This window comes from Lepisosteus oculatus, chromosome 4 (genome assembly GCF_040954835.1).
Source record: "Lepisosteus oculatus isolate fLepOcu1 chromosome 4, fLepOcu1.hap2, whole genome shotgun sequence".
NCBI lineage: Eukaryota > Metazoa > Chordata > Actinopteri > Semionotiformes > Lepisosteidae > Lepisosteus > Lepisosteus oculatus.
The window spans coordinates 27,036,506-27,053,018 of NC_090699.1; the positions used below are offsets into that span (position 1 = coordinate 27,036,506).

At 39.0% G+C, this 16,513-nt stretch overlaps 1 protein-coding gene across 3 annotated transcripts in view; it reads right to left on the reverse strand.

The window, feature by feature from the left end:
* LOC102691541 (ubiquitin thioesterase ZRANB1) overlaps nt 1-16,513 on the reverse strand; it is a 24,641-nt gene continuing 8,128 nt past the window's right edge. For all 3 annotated transcript variants that reach the window (XM_015346816.2, XM_015346817.2, XM_006630414.3), the window contains exons 3-10: nt 12,087-12,274; nt 11,052-11,205; nt 8,907-8,978; nt 8,149-8,347; nt 7,800-7,920; nt 6,646-6,775; nt 5,062-5,291; nt 1-2,600 (exon numbers count right to left, since the gene is read on the reverse strand). In XM_015346816.2, the coding sequence (XP_015202302.1) occupies nt 2,382-2,600; nt 5,062-5,291; nt 6,646-6,775; nt 7,800-7,920; nt 8,149-8,347; nt 8,907-8,978; nt 11,052-11,205; nt 12,087-12,274 (1,313 nt within the window). In that variant the 3' untranslated portion in view covers nt 1-2,381. The remainder of the gene's footprint in view (nt 2,601-5,061; nt 5,292-6,645; nt 6,776-7,799; nt 7,921-8,148; nt 8,348-8,906; nt 8,979-11,051; nt 11,206-12,086; nt 12,275-16,513) is intronic.

Below are 16,513 nucleotides of genomic sequence, written 5' to 3' on the forward strand. Positions count from 1 at the left end.
TTCAAGCTGTTACGAGTTTATTGTTTCGTTGCAATGGGATTGCATCAGAAAATAAGTGGAACATGAAGCCAAGTCTGCTAGGAAAAAAAAACACAAAAGTGGGGTAGGAGGGGGGTCTGTTAAATCTCCATCAGAAAAAATATGATGCATTACGAAAAGCTCGAAGAATGAAACCCCAGTCGTTACGAGATTCGCTTGCCAGGCTCTGTAGTAAACTAAATTTCCTTGTGCACAATCAGAACTATGAATTAAAGTTAATATCCACTAGTTTTATCAATTCAAAAATTAATTTGCCCGAAAGTGTAAGGATTCTAGTCACGCTTGAAATTCGGTAATTACAATGGAGAGTAAGTCTTGGGCGCTCCTGGAGTAATCACATTGCCTGCCCTAAAGGTACTGTTCTTGCGACAGCTAACTTCATTTTATTCCACGCCAAAACACGCTCGCTGGTCCGGTTGTTAACCAGTCCTCTGTGCACGTAACTGGCTGGACTGGTGTTCTGTATCTTGTTCATATTTACTTCCACTGAGCAGCTTTAAACTTGTGGTGCATTAGCAGAGGAATCTTGAATTCTTCTGCACGTCTACAAATAGCTAAGAAATCTCAACTCTCTGCTGCCCTTCTCTATTCCGGATATTCAAACAAATCCCAGCCTAAGACTTTGAAACTGGGAACTTTTTTTTGTTCTGCTTATCCGCAGCTCATATTATCAAAACCACATGTATACATACAACTGGTTGCAACAACAAACAAAAAATAAAATCACTCGTGACGTAAAAGTCAGACAACATGGTCCTGTGATATTTAAGCCCCCATTCTTCCAAAACATCTTTCCAAAAAAATATACCGTTTTTGGCAAAGCAGCTCCTGACATTTTACATGTTTAATATTTTAATTTTAAATAGCATTTTGAAACTATACTTACCTTAATAGTTTATAAAGGGTTTTTATAACTCAGGTTCATGTCATCTTCATTCAGTACTAAACTAAGAATTTCTTATTTTGCATTAATAAGGTAAATACAAAGCAGCATACAAAATTACTTCAGCTGTGTAGGTCTTTGAAGATTACACCAAAACAGTGCATATACAGTACGTTTACTCATGGCTATTAAACCAATGTTATCCAACCAGATAGTGTTATGCTTTGGTTTGCAGTTTCATCTGTGAAGATAAAGATTAGTAAAACATTACTAAAAAAGAACAAATGGCAAATATTACAAGATGAAAGATGAATTACTTATTCAGAAAGGAAAATGGAAAATATTAAAACAGGACAGGAAATGAAAGTGATTCTAATTTAATGTTAATGCATTAATTTCATAATGTTGAATGTGTTTGGTGACTTCTTCCCCTCCCCAAAAATAAGCACCAAGGTTGTAACATCAAAATGAGGTACTCATCACACATGAATAACTAAAGTAAACTTGTACAGATTTTTCTCACAGCAAGAATATGTATTTTGTGCAACAAAATTCTTCATCAAGATTGAATAAACAATCAACAAAACCACAAAAAAATCAAAACTGAATCCGAGGGAGAATATAGTACCTCCTCTGCACTCTGCAATCTCTTGACAAATAAATATTTTTTAAAATCTTCAGGCCTGTCAAGGGTAAACAATCAGGAAAAAAAAAGTCTTTATCCCTAAGCGGATGTAGCTGTGTCAAAAGGGGATAGAGGTTTAGATCTGAACAAAAAAAATCCTTCTATTCTAGTCTGGCAGGTAAATAGATGTGTTATGCAGTGATGTGAAGGTAGAGTGTCCATAACAGAAGTTCCTGAAGATGGAGAACCTGGCCCAGGTAGAGCCTGTAACGTGATCCAGATGGGCAACACTGGCTTCTATCACACACAAAGCCAAATGAAAACGTGTTCAACTAAAAATAGGGGGAGACTTAAAAAGAAATCTAGACTGAATAAACGCCACTTTAAAAATGTGCTTTAAGTGCCCATATTAAACCAATATAAAGTTTCCTTTTTGTTGCTGGTATTTTCCTATTAACAGAATTTCTCAGACAACCACATGCATTACATTTATGGATAAAGATTTACATTTGGAAAAAATTAAAGTTCAATATAGCATTTCAGTAAACTAGAATTCTTTTGTATTAATTTCAATCCAACCATTTTCTATTTTGCAGCAAAGTAGAGGTGTCAGTCAAACATTTTTCATATTTTCAGGACGCATCTGCTATTTTTTCTTTTAGGTGTTTTATACTCTTGCGGCAACAGCTCTTCTTTCGAGTACTTCTAGAGGGCTGCTTGCTCGTCCCTTTCTGGGAAAGGGCTGCCCCACAACAGAGCGCATGGAAATCCACATGACATGGATGAGGCTGCACTGCAGTTGCGATGCTAATCTGGTCTCCTGCGCTCCCTCCCTCACTCATCATCCTCCTCCTCGTCCTCTTCCCCATCCGAGAGGGAGGCACAGGGCCGGATCTGCCGGTAGCGATCCAGCCATTTCTCCACCATCTGCGTGACCAGTGGGTGGTTTCTCCGCCGCGAGCTCTTCTGCAGGGCGACCAACACGCCCCCCTCCGTCACGCAGCAGTCAAGCCACTCCCGCAACAGCTTCTCTTGTTGCTCCTCGTTGCCGATCTGAGGACGACAAGCAAAACACTAAACACACACATAATGCAAGGTTAGCATTACTGTTACCGACGAGAAGAGTCTTATCCCTGTCCTTCTGCTGAATATGTATAACAAAATGATCCAATCACAATCGGCTCACTCTCCTTATCATATCTGTAGTTGTCGGAGGAGAGCCAGTCATCGCCATTTTTAACAAAAACTGCGCCGAGAGTAATGATGGCACTTCTTTTCAGGGAACCAGTTGTAGAACCTACTGATCCCTTTCAGACAGACGGCAGTCATTATCAAAGGGCAATAGGGTATCCAAACCTTCATAAACCAGGAGGGAGAGTGAGCAGAAGACAGCCTTATATGATCACATTCAGTCTGTAAAAAGGAGCACGTGTAGGGGGGGCAGCCTGGAGAGGTCTTCAAGAAGGAGGGTTCCATACCCAGATGGGGCTTGATGAATAAGCACAGGCTCACAAGCTGTAGAGGCAGTCTCAACAGCCCAGGGATCCATACTTGCAAGACCAGACAAAGTGGAGTGGTGCCAGGAACAATGTTGTCCAATAGAAACTTACACTGACCACAGTCTGGAGTGGAGACTTTTCACAGTGTGAGGATGAGCACTCTGTTCATTAAAGCCACATCAGAATACAATATACCCAAAGATAAGTCAGGGGCCTCAAGATTCAAGAAGTGGTTACTGTCGTGATAACACTAAACCTGTGCACACTGGGCTGGATCTGAATCACTAAGATGTCAGTAGGTAAAAACACAGGTAATCTAGTTTCCATCCAAGCAATTCCTGCAGAATGATGCACAACAGCAGGCACAGCCCAGTCAGGGATTCCTGCAAGCTCAGCACTGAAGCAATAGAGTCCACATGAACAGTCTGCTGAACAAGTGAGAATGGGTTCACCATGAGATCTGTGGCAGAGCAGTGTTGGTAAGGTTCCCCACCACAGGGACCAGGAATTACGTGGCCTTGAAATTGATGGACATTGTCCAACCCCTTGTTAGAACCAATTAGAGCAGTGTTGCCCATTAAGACAGGAAAGCCCAGGAAAGGCAGGGAACAACAGCAGACCTGCAGCAGATAGCCCTCTGACATGGTGCATGCCGGTACCTTCTTCCATTGGCTGAGTACATCAGGTTGTAGGACTCCACTTCAATCTTGTAAGAACATTGATTGGTCTGTTGCACAATTAGCACATTGTTCTACCAATCGGCACCAAACTAGCCAACACCCTTCATAAAAGTCTATACACCTTGATTCATTAGCACATCCACCTAAGATTTGAGGTAAGGTGCAGGATATACTGCTTTGTGTTTTTTCTTGATCTATACAATAATGCCAAAACAATGAAGATCTAAAATCAGTGTTATTCTTATAAAAACATACATAGAGGTAAGTTAATGGCACATCCCTTTGGCAGAACATGTGTTCTCAGCACATATTTCTTTTTGTGAAAAGTGACAAATAGAAAAGGTCAGAGCTTGCCACAAAAGATACAAGATTCTGAACAAGCTGGCATCTGGTAGCCCATTTTACCTTCCTGCTGAGCACTCCGAATATAATTCAGAATATAACTACAGAGCCCAAAGGCATCATTTATGTTTTTCTGAGCGCATACATGCATGAAAAAATTGCAGCAGTAAGCCAAAGGAGTGGGCAGACAAGGCACTCCAATCTGGGGTCCTCATAAAAGCTGCAAATTTCAGAATGAAGTAGGAGTAGAGTTACTCACAGACTGTAGAACCGATTTGATAAAGGTTACAAAAGTGAACGAAATAATTATAGACTGATAAGCGTGACTGCTGGGACATGTTATGGAAACAAGAACTAGAGGATCACCTGTTTGAAAAATGCTATGGAATCAGTCCATAGAAGGACTGCCAGATACATCCCATCCCTCAAAGGAAAGTCCTACACTACAAAGCTTCTGTGAGTTTATCAATCTCGAACAGAGTCCGAGAGGACCCGATCTAAAACCCGCTCCACAGAAATCCCGATTTGTATTCAATTCAATAGATAAATCATACAAGAAGAAGCCACATGGAAGTGCATTTAAAATGGAGAACAGGGGACACTTGCAAAAGGTTATGAGAGTAGAGAATGGAAAACAGAAATAAACTGCTCATCTGGCAGGAGCAGAGGCAGACAGGATGGCGGTATACAATCAAAATGATTTGCCATATATTGTCACTGCTCTTCTGAAGGCTAAGAAATACTTTGGTAGTTACGACTGCACCTACCGAAAAGGGAATTATAGATACTAATACCCAGACAGTGAGAGGAAGGAGAGAAAAAAAAAACTATACTCATGCTAGAGATCTTAAAGTAGGATATGAAATGATCCAGCTCGTTCCTCAAATTACTTGTTAGGCCTCTGCAAACACTTCCCTACTGAGTTAAATTTCCAGGTTAGATGAAACAACCTTTAATCATTAAGATCCTAGAACCTCCTGTGGACAGTATTACCTCTTGTGCAGATAAAAAGTGTATGTGCAGTAGCTTCCTCTCACTGTCGACTAATGGTAAGAAGGTAACAGTGACGTCGTCGTCTGTATTGAGGTTGGCGCCCGCGCCTCGATTGTCATAGCCGTCATTCTCCATTGCCACCAGTGCAGAAAAATGGCCCCTTGTGTAACCAAGAGCAATGGGACTTTTCCAGCAAAAGCTCTGTTCCCACAGCAAAGGCAAATAAACGCCTAGGAAGAGAAAAGGGGAAAATTCATTTAAATAAACCACTTTGTGTATAGGGTTTTGGCACGGTCACAACAGCTACACGTTAAACTTGCATCGTGATAAAGAACATTCTTTATTCGTTTCACAAGTATTGTACAAGCAAGTGATCTCTAATATCCTTCACATCCAACCATTACATTTGTGATTTTTTTTTTAATTAAGATAACTCACAATTCTATCATGCAAGGACAGAACTGGTAAGATGTGAACTGAAATTACTCGAATAATTCCAACATACAAACATTTGGCTAATAAACTTTAAATAAAGCTCTCCATGTGACCAAGGTGAAAGACACTAAGCTTTTGCACAGCTAACCCTAGTCTTTCACCATGCTTAACAGTTCAGATGACAGCACAGACTAAAAGAAATACTTCCTTTTCCTCAATATAAACACATTGTAAATTTACGCAGTAACAAGTGCACAAAAAAGGTCTAGTTTATCGAAAAAATATTTTAAAAATGTACTTATTTTTTGCTTTTCTGGCATTCCACTTTAGTTTCATGATATTAATGCAACTTTTGCAAGTTAAGATCTCCTGGTGGGTAATTTAAAAAAAAAAATTTCAGAACTACACTCTAAACTGTACTCCAGTCAGTTGCAGGGCAGACACACTTGGACAAGTTAGAGATATAAATTAACTTAAACATCTTCTGAAGGTATGAGGGAGTCAGAGCAGCTGGCAAAAACCTTTATACCAAATTACAAAACTGAAAAGTTTGTGAAAAGAGAATTCAACAAGGATCAGAATTGATTTCAATCGAAAGCAGTAGTTCATCTCTTAAATGTTATCCAGACAACAAAAAAATCCAAGGTGAAGCCATTTCTCCTGTGAAGTTAGGCAGCATCCACAAGAAGGAGAAACAAAAGGCACAGTGTGTTCTTATGCAAGAACTGCTGGCTTGGAAATTAAACTCAGAAGCCCTCAGCAACGTTGTCTGAAAAGGTATAATTTATACTTCAAGTGAAGCCTTAACCATTCCAGTTTTTTTTCTACTTAATTGCAGGCAGTCTTGAAAGATTCAGATTGTATTCAGGCAGCCCCCAGGTGCATTTGATTAAGTTCAGGACTGAAAAAGCCAAAGGTGAAATGGAAAGAGTATTTAAGATTTTTAAAGTGACTGACTAAATACATGGCTTAAATATTTTTCCCTAAATTTCTACAGAGGAAACACTCAGGTAATGATATTATATTACCTAGTTATTCAGAAAACAGTTAAGTTTGTAGAAAACAGTTTGTAAGAAACACCACAAGATTTCTAAAACAGGAACGCAAAATGTGAATTAAACATTGTAAAATTAAGAACAAGCTGCTTACCTTGAAAACGTGTGAAACCTAATGTTTCACCACGAAAACTCTTATAATACTTTACTCCATAAACTATGATTGGTCTACGAAGAATGTGTGCAAGAACAAAAATATGAGTCTGCTCCAAACTTGCTCCAGGCTAAAAGTGAAAAGAAAATAATATTAATCCTTTTCAATGCACAACACATTGTATTCTACACAGATTCTATGTGGTAAACGTGTTTAATTAATATTAGGTTGTAGCCCTGAAAACTGCTGTTGTAGTAAGGTCTAGAAGAACAATTGAATTTGGCCGATATTTTTATTTAAAGTGGCTTACAGTTTTACTTCCTTATATAAATGATGACAGCCTTTTGTACAGTTGGGTTTTCCAGAGTGATCTGGGAAATGGGCCTTGCTCAATGGTGCAGCAATACTCTCCACCTGGGATTTCTACTCTCAGACTTTTCCCAGTACATTCACATTCTGAAAAGAGATGATTTATTGATCTTCATGTAACAATTCCGACATGATTCCAGAGTGGGGGAGGTCAGAGGCTCTTCATTGTCAGCTAGTACTATCAGGTGTGATTTCTTAGAGACTCAACACAAAGACCGAAGGGGGGACGATTACATTAAGACATCTGTGAGATTACTGATCTGCAATATGTATTTCAGGTCTGCTAGGCCAAGGGCTGCATTATAAGTGTATCACCTCCTAAAAAAATAGATTTCCCGGGAACGTATTTTACATGGTTTATGGATGCAATAGCTGACATTTATTGATAAATGTTTAGCACATAAGACAATATGATTGGAAAACATTATTCTACGACTGAGCCTACATTAAGGGATTAAGCATCTACTTGACCTTAATAATGCACTGCATTTGGCAGGAGACGAAATGGCCTTTACAAAGCTAACAAATGCATGGTCTCGGTAGTTGTGGGTAGAACACAGGAAGCACATTAAAGGACCTGTTCTTTAACAGATGGTTGGAGGAAACGACATTGAACGCAACTACACAGTTTACCTGGATTTTCCAAAGAAGAATGTTCCCACCGAAAATGTATTTAGCTGAACTAAAGGGCTGCCCTACAGGTTTGCCAGATGACCTGGCAACGCACCTGGAACCCAGCGAAGAAAAGCCAAGCTATCTGAACAGGCTACAGGAAGGGTACTTACCTGACTAGCCAGGGACAGAATGAAAGCCCAGTCCTCCTGCCACTGCTCTTCCCGCAGAGAGAAGTGCAATCCAAAGCTCTGAGAATACCAAGACTCCCACTCTTTCCAGCGCGTGTAGAACCTGAAATCAGTTTAAGTACCACCACTCAGCACCACAACCCCCACAGCTCATAAAAAAAAAAAAGAACTGCACTCCTAGGAGACCCATCCTTGAACTTAAAAAAGTCCATTGGAATAACAAACTGCAGTGCAGCTACTTTAAAAAAAAATGATCTACACAAATATAGTTCAGTCTCACTCTCTCCACACCATTTTTAGCAAAACAATTTCCACAGTGCAGTTTTCTTACCAGTGTGAACAATCATGGAGACTATCATGAAGTGCTTTCCGTAAAACGGAATCTTTATCATAAATGCCCCAAGTGGCCTGTAGTACTGAATCGAGGAGGCAGTCTCCTGCTGTTCGATTCCAAAGGGCATACAGTCTGCTATCCAGTCGAGTCCCCAGCTCCAATGACCAGTTTATAATTGGAGATTCTTCCTCTAGCTCTAAAGAGGGAAAGGATGTGAAAAAGCACAACAACCGTTTTAATTGCACTCTTTACTAAACTGCTGTATTTCAGCTCTGCCTCGTTTAAAAATGGATAAATGGGCCACAGTACAAGTACTCTGAGGCCTGCAGAAGGCCAGTCTGGATGGAAAAAAACAACCTAATCCCAGAAGGAAGCATCACTCAATAGGGGATACACTAAATCCTTGAATGCCCTAAAACTAAATTAACCCAATTAGACACTGAGCAACATTAAATGAGAAAACTAAAGTAGATAATTAAGGTCTCATTAGGCTAAGAAATGTGATGTATTTGTACAAAGTGGAAAACTAAAAAAACAGAAGGACAGATAAGTCACATGAAGTAAACCACATTAATAAAGGGCTTCCATAAACAAAGGACAGCCCATGTTCTCCAAGCGCTATTTCTGACAATGCTCTTAGGTTAAAACACTGAAAAAAAAAGCGTTAGAGACTTCAGATGTTCACATATAATAAGCACTGCATTTCCTGAATGGTCTGCATTTCATTGCCTGAGCGTTTATTAATATCATTTTACCTTTCTGCACATCTCGGTCTAGCACTTCATCAAACAGCTTCTCCTGAACTGTAGGGGGAAGGTCCTCGATATCTGCAAATAAAACGTTTATATATTAAACAGTCAAAAATGACTGTTTTTCACTGGCAGTCACTGTGACAGAAGGCTCCAATACTAAGAACATTCCTACCATGGGGATCCTGCGCTTCAACTTCCAGCTTTCAACATGATTCTGCCTTCAAATTTTACACAGAAATGTCTTTGGTTTTAACAGCTGATAAACCATTTGTGCATGTTATATTCGCTGCAATACACTAGTAAACAAACTATTTGGTAAGCTACATTGTGCTCAACTGCACATTCATAATGCCCAAGAACACTGGTATCCATTATCTGGTATAATAATGAATGCACTGGTTTTGTCAAACAGAAAGCTGCTTAAATGGCCTCCAGCCAAAATTCTGCATGCAAAGAAATATTTGGCATAACAAAATATATTTTTTGCAGATCGCCAGTCTCAGCTTAATCTTTTGCCTCATGTTAGATTTACAAAAAAAATACACTCATGAACTCTTAACCTTAGCTCTTTGGTTTTATTTTTAGAGTCCTGTGCCTACCACGATATGAAGACAACTATGTACCCAAGATTATAATGCCAATCACAGAACCTTTTGTTGCTTACATTCTCACACTTTATATTTTTCAGCAAGGACAGAATGCAAAACTTAATCTACAGTGCAGAGAGAGTTTGTGAACCCCCCAATATATTTAGAGCAATTACAGCTTCTTACAAGGTTACTCTTGATGAATCAAAATTGTTTTTTTTCTTAAAATATACCAATTCAATTGGTATGGTGTATGAAGAAAAGATTAATAAGTATGTGTGAAATAAGTGAACCCCCTATTTTAACAAAAACGAGTAGATGTTAGAGTAAAGTGGTTTAATTAGGTAAAAAGAAAACAGACCGTTTGACCAGTGTCTGGTCTAAATGTTCAAAACATTTGAGAATTTGATGCTCACCATATGGGTTAGTGGAAACACGTCATGCTGTGATCACAATTTCTAAACATTTGTCTAGACTCATCTGTCCATCCACTGTCAACATTTTCCTATTACGCACTAATGTGACACCACGTAAAAGCAGTCTTCCTACCAAGACTCCCCAAGAGTAAAGAAGCTCACCAGAAAGTCACAAAGAACCCCAAATTAACAACTAAAAATATGCCAGCCCCTCTCACTGCATCCAGTCGGTATCCACGACCATCAGGAAAAGACAGGAAAAGGAAAACGTTTTTTTATAGGAGAATACCCTTAAAGAAACCCTTTCTCCCCAAAAGAACACTGCCTCTGAAGTTCACCTTGATGATCCACAAGACCAAAGGAAGCACATTCTTTGGAAAGACAAGTTAAAAGTTGAACTTTATGGCCACAATGACAAATGTTGTGCAACACAAAAACCTTAACTGCCTTCCAACGGAAGCCCCCACTCCCAACTGTCAATCATGGTTGAGGAAGTATCATGGATTGGATGCTTTGCTGCCTCAGGATTCAGACAGCTTGCCATCATCGACAGAACCATGAAACTATGTCACCTCAAGCCGAGCCAAAAGTGGCTCATGCAGAAAGACAATGATCCTAAGCATACAAGCAGATCCACAAGAAAATGGCTGAAACGGATTGGCCAAGTCAAAGTCCAGACCCAAACCCCACTGAAATGTTATGGCGGGGTCTGAAGCAAGCGGTTCATGCCAAAAAATTTGAATGTCACCAACACTCCTAAAAAAGAAAAACGGTTACTGGAAAGGTCTAGTTGAAGTCATTGCCACTCGATGAGTTGACACCAATTGCTGAAACTAAGACTTCACATACTTATTCATACAAGGACATTTACCAATGGATCATCCATAAATAATCCATTGTCAGTAATACATTTAATTTGGTTATCCACCTATAGAAGTTTCTTCATAATGCTCCAATTGTGTTTTAGGTAAAAAAATGAGAATACAGACCAAACTGGGGGGGGGTTCACAAATGTGTTTTATATGCACAAATGTCAGACAACCATCACTGTAACTAATCAATAAAAATCATTTTTGTGACGGTAAACTATAAGCTGTACTTTAATACCCAAAAATCCAGTAGCAGGTCCAGTGATTTTACTCTACCTGCTGGTAAGGTGAAGGTGACGAGATCTGTGAGAAAGTAACAGGCGAAGTCACCCTTGCGCTGGTGCAGGGAGGCAGCAACCTCTCGGCGTATTTGCTCCGTCAGCTCTGGACACACCATGGCAGGGATACACTTGGCAGCTTGCTGAGAGACCTGTGGGAAATCACACACACACATAAAAAAAACCGTATCTGAGCAACAGCTACTACAGAGGCAAGTTTCTTCTGCCACTCTACACAAAATACTGCAACTAATTTTACATTTAAGAAAAATTGAACTTTTTTAGAATTCATTACGTTTGGCCAGAAAACTGAACTGACCTGATAAAACTTTCAGGATACAAGCACTTTCTACATTTGAAAGGACTTTGCCACGTTTACACATTTGATCCGTTTGCATGTATGCCATAACATTTTACAGTGTATTATGTTCAGTAGCTCCAATGTCATTTACAGCATTCCATAAACTTCCAGATATTTTAATCACAACCCTTTCAACTAGGACTCAACACATCCATGACATCACAACCAATAAATCAGCCAAAGTCCCCTCCAGAAGGATCGAAGGAATGATCCTTTATTTCATCCCCTTCACCGGCACCAGGCGGGAGCATGAGATCCCTTTGCTCGAGGGAAATGCAGATAGTACAGGTAACATTTTCAACAGGTATTCAGAGCTATTAATGCAGGTAAAGTCAGGACATTTTGACATCTACAACATTCCAACATCTCAAAGAAACTAAGGCAAAATTTGTATTTTTTAATGCTGTTCTGATATGCAAAGCAGGTTTAAGCAGGATGTTGACAGGCATACAAATTCAAGAAATGCTTCCACAAACAGAAAAAAACGTATTTACAGAGGGTAACTTCTTTGCTTTGACATCTGCAAAAAGAGGACACCAAAACCTCTAAAATTAAAATCAACATTTCTGTTGCATTATCATGTAATGCTATTAAGGTCCACTGTTAACTGGAGTGGCAACAAATCCACATGCTATACTCTCAACTTGCTTCAGCTTGTGTGCAGGATCTTACCTCTGTCAGGAGAATGGCTAACATGTCTTGTCTCTGAAAGCGGATAGCTAGATGTACCAGAGTATAGCCATCGTCAAAAGCAGAAGGACGGTTTAAGAGACGCACTTCATCAGCTGTGAGCTGCCGTGCAATGTCCCCTCCTGAAGACTTGTAGGCTTCCACTGCTGCCAGGTCCCCTTCCACAACACCTGTCGCACAACAACACAATAAATGAGGCGCCACCTGCAAGGATTCCCCATGTCCCACAAGAATCCCTTGTAACAGCAGAAAATGCATAGTGTGCACAGTTCACACTGGTATGAACACTACGTGCATATTATCTAAGTATAGGAAAACAAGTCAAGAGATCCTACTCAAAAGCAACAGTTCACCCAAGTCACACAAGTGCTGGATATCCGAGATGGAAACATCAGGGCCTAGAATCTGTGTTCCGACAAACCCAGCATCAAAAATCCAGCAACCGTTTCAAATCAAATGCACCCCTTACTCTGTAACTTCCTCATATTATGCACTGATATTTTAGAGGACAATTCACTGATTGTGACAGCTGCACAGCCATGTTGCTCACTTTATTAATGCAATGTAAGAGAAAACTGGAAAAAAAGCAGATGGCAGGTATTTTAAGAATCAGTGTTGCTTTTCACTCTTTGATGAAATGCACTGTCAGTCATTTGCAAATAATTGCCAAGTTTTATTCGCACACAATTACATAAGGTATGTCGTCGTACTCCATCCATCGTCATTCACACCACCATCAGATCACGCACTGTACATTATCAACAAGTCTGCAAGGAGAAACAAAACTAATCTGTAGTCTTAATGCAGACAGCAGTAAAAGACTTATAGCTAATGATCAGTCAGTATAGCCACCTACTAAGAGCCTACAGCAATGTCAGGATAGCCACCTTACCACTAAATCTAGAGAATAAAGCCTGATTCTCTCTTCACAATTAAGATGTTCATTTAAAATTTTTTTTAAGAATTAGAGATTAACAGAAATGAAAAAGATGAGCATCGACCACAGTAATGGATCCTTGCAACAGGACTAAAAAGCCACTATTGTAAAATAACGACAATTTCTCGACTAGGACAACAATGCAGAGAATTCAATGCAAAGTATTTGTAGAAATTGAGAAAAAAATTCACAAATTTGGTATGCTGTTACTGTGACCATGAAATGTTTCAGTTCAAAGAACATTAATCTTCCTGGATGTTTTTGTGATTACTACTTCAGTGGATTGTGTAGTCTGAGCCCAGTTTTTACTTGACTTATGGCCAGCTTGCTGATGTAACACTGCTACCATTGAACCACTTGCTAATTATAACAAGTCCCGTGTGAAAGGGACATTCCTAATCACACTGGAATATGTCACCTTGAAAAGTCTAAGCCTAGAGGCCGTTGCAAGGTTGCAATGTCCTAAAACACAGCCTAAGACAAATGTTTCCAAGGAGCTATCCAAATGGCCACTGCAAATTATACTTAATTTCTCAGTTTTAAAAGTGTACATTTTACCTTCACTAAAGTCATTGTTCAGCAAAGTCTCAGAACCGAAAGCCAGGGGTGACAGTAGGACTGTAGACGTAAAGGTCTCACAAGAGAACTGAATTCTGAGATAAGCAAAGGCAGTCTGAAGAATCCTAATCATTCCAAATGTCTGACTGACCCCCACTAAACCGCCCACAGTTTTTGCACAACATCATAATTTTTCAACAACATCTGCTGTTCAAAATATGTTTTTACTTGAAGAGATTCATGACTTTACCCAAGAAGGTTTTGGCCAAATTAACACCAAAAATGGTACTGGTCCAAACTTTCCAGTAACTTCAGAGGTGTTGCCTATGAGCCCTTGACAAATGCCCAACTTTGACAAACACGAAACTGTTAAAAATGGGGGGGCTCTATGATGATATGTTAAACAAATGTGCAGGAATACCATCCCCATGTATACTAGTATTTACATAGTTTCCGTCTTCCGGACTTGCTGAATGTGTCAGGAAAGTAAAAATAAAATTTCCTATTTTTGTATGGACTTATTTTTCATGCTTCTCTTGCTCACTGAAACAATGTAGTGTAATACTGTCAGCAAGTCTACAACCACAAAATCAAGAATTCACCATTCCTTAGGGCAGTAAAACCAGAATACAGTGCTGAAATGATACAAGTTACATTTTCTAAACTGCAAATTTCATAACTGGTCCATGCTGTGTAATTTGATTGATTTCAACATGCATTTCTATTATGCCATTACCATCAAGCAGAGTACCACTATCAAACTACAGAAATTCCCAAAATCAAGAAAGCATTCCAAAAAGAAATCAATTAGTTAAAACAATTTCATATTAAAGTACATCTTGAAATTCTAAGATTATATTAAAGAAAATAAGGGATGTGCACAATTAGGAGATCCAGATTACAGTATAATAAAGAGAAAGGGTTCACACTTAGCAAACTAATATATATTTATAGACAGAATTCTCTATACTAAAAATGAGAAAAGGTCTGAATGGAATATACAGAATGGCAAGAGATTTTCCCTTGGGCAGTAAAAACTGACCTTGATACAACTGTCATTAAGCTAGAGCTTCATTTTAAACCCCGCATTACCCAATCTCTGTTGAGCAAAAACATACCGTCTCAGTTCAGCACCATAAAACAGCATAATGCAAAAAAAAAGTGTGTGCAGGTGCCCCAAGCCTTGAAACAAATTCCTATTTTCATTAAAAAAAACACGCCATCTTCTCAGTAAGAGTAGGAAGGTCAGCAGCCCGTGTACCCAGCTGTTTATTTTTGACTACTGCACATGTCAAAGTTATTTTTACTGCACATTGCCTACCTCAGCACATATGAGCAACACTGTTTACAAGCCCTCTTGATTTAAAGCCAATAGTAGCTCCGTCCCTCAGCAACCACAATGTCTGGAGAACAGGGGCATGTCTTCGAAATGTCTGCTCCTGTGCTCTACAGTACTGTCTCACTGAAATGCAGTCTAGTATCCATTGTCTAGAGCATTGAAAGGGAACAGTATGTTCTAAAATCATCTCTAGATTTTAATTCCTGCCTTCTCCTCCTCCAGAACTGCTTACAATGCAGAAGTCAACAAAGAAATCTATCCCACTCCCTCTTCTTAGAGATTACAATCAAACAGACCCTGATATCCTGTTGAAGAGTGATACATCTGAATGCATGAGTGTACTATAAGCAGGGCATTTTAAAGCACTCATTATAGCATAAACGATATAAACAAAAATAATCGCTGCCTACAATATAAACGTAAAGTACGTTTAACATACTACCTTAATCAGTTGTGCTACTCACAAGGATTAGTATTTTCAGTTGTTTAAAATGGAAATTAATTTCCTAGTATGTTCAGAATGCTGTTAAATAAGGATTTTTTTTGCTCCATGTACTGCTAATGCATTGCATAGTTTCCACTCCTTGCATACTAGAAACCATACAGATGCATTCTTGGAAATGGAAGGTCGCTATTTAACATCTAGGTTGTTTTAGCATGCAGACATCATCTGTTTGTAATCAATCACAATCTCTTTGTAAGCACAAGGTTTACAAATGAGATGAGTGCTTTCAGGACATTCAGAGCCCATTTGGTGGTTAGTAGCTAATTATCTAATACAATTGTATTATATAGCCAAGTAGCTCCTACGGCCATTCCTTGAAAGAAGCTAGATTATCAGCTTTAACAACATGCCTGGGTACCTTATTCAAGATTCCAACAATCCTGTGCGTAAAAAAGTGCCTCCTAACCCGTTTTAAATGCACTTCTACAGGTTCCACTTGTCTGCTCTCTATAGTGTTTAACTTGATGCAGATGATTCTGATTAGACATTTCAATGATTCATTTAGAGTAGGACATTCCTTCAACCCTGGAAATGTATGTTTGCTTGCAACTGTAGTTTTCCTTTTATACTTAGTTAACCTACTTGCATATGAAAGTAACTATACAACTATATAAAATGCCAGGTTTCAGATACTCCTATTTTGGCATCCTGTAAATGTCAATAGCTTTCAGGAATTAAACCACATATAATCTAGGAAGAGCAGTGGTTCTAATAGAGATACCTGGAGCACTACACTACTTAAAACATCCCAGTTGGAGCATTACATTCCTTATCGGTAACCTGTTTTCTAGACATCAACTAGTTTTTGATTCAAATACACATTACCTACTGCCTGCAGTTTAAGAATCTCTTTTACAACAACCTAGTATCTACAAAACAGTTTATTCAGCCTCTGGTAAAAGCTTATAATCAGCATGTTTTCATAAGCAGAAGCAACAAAATCTGTCCGAAGCTAACAGATATATGAAAAAGAATATTTAAATTGTTTTAAGGTGGCACAGAATCAACTGAACTGATAACTAATTTGATTTACAGTTCTTCGGTATAAAGGCCAGGAGAGAATGATGCAC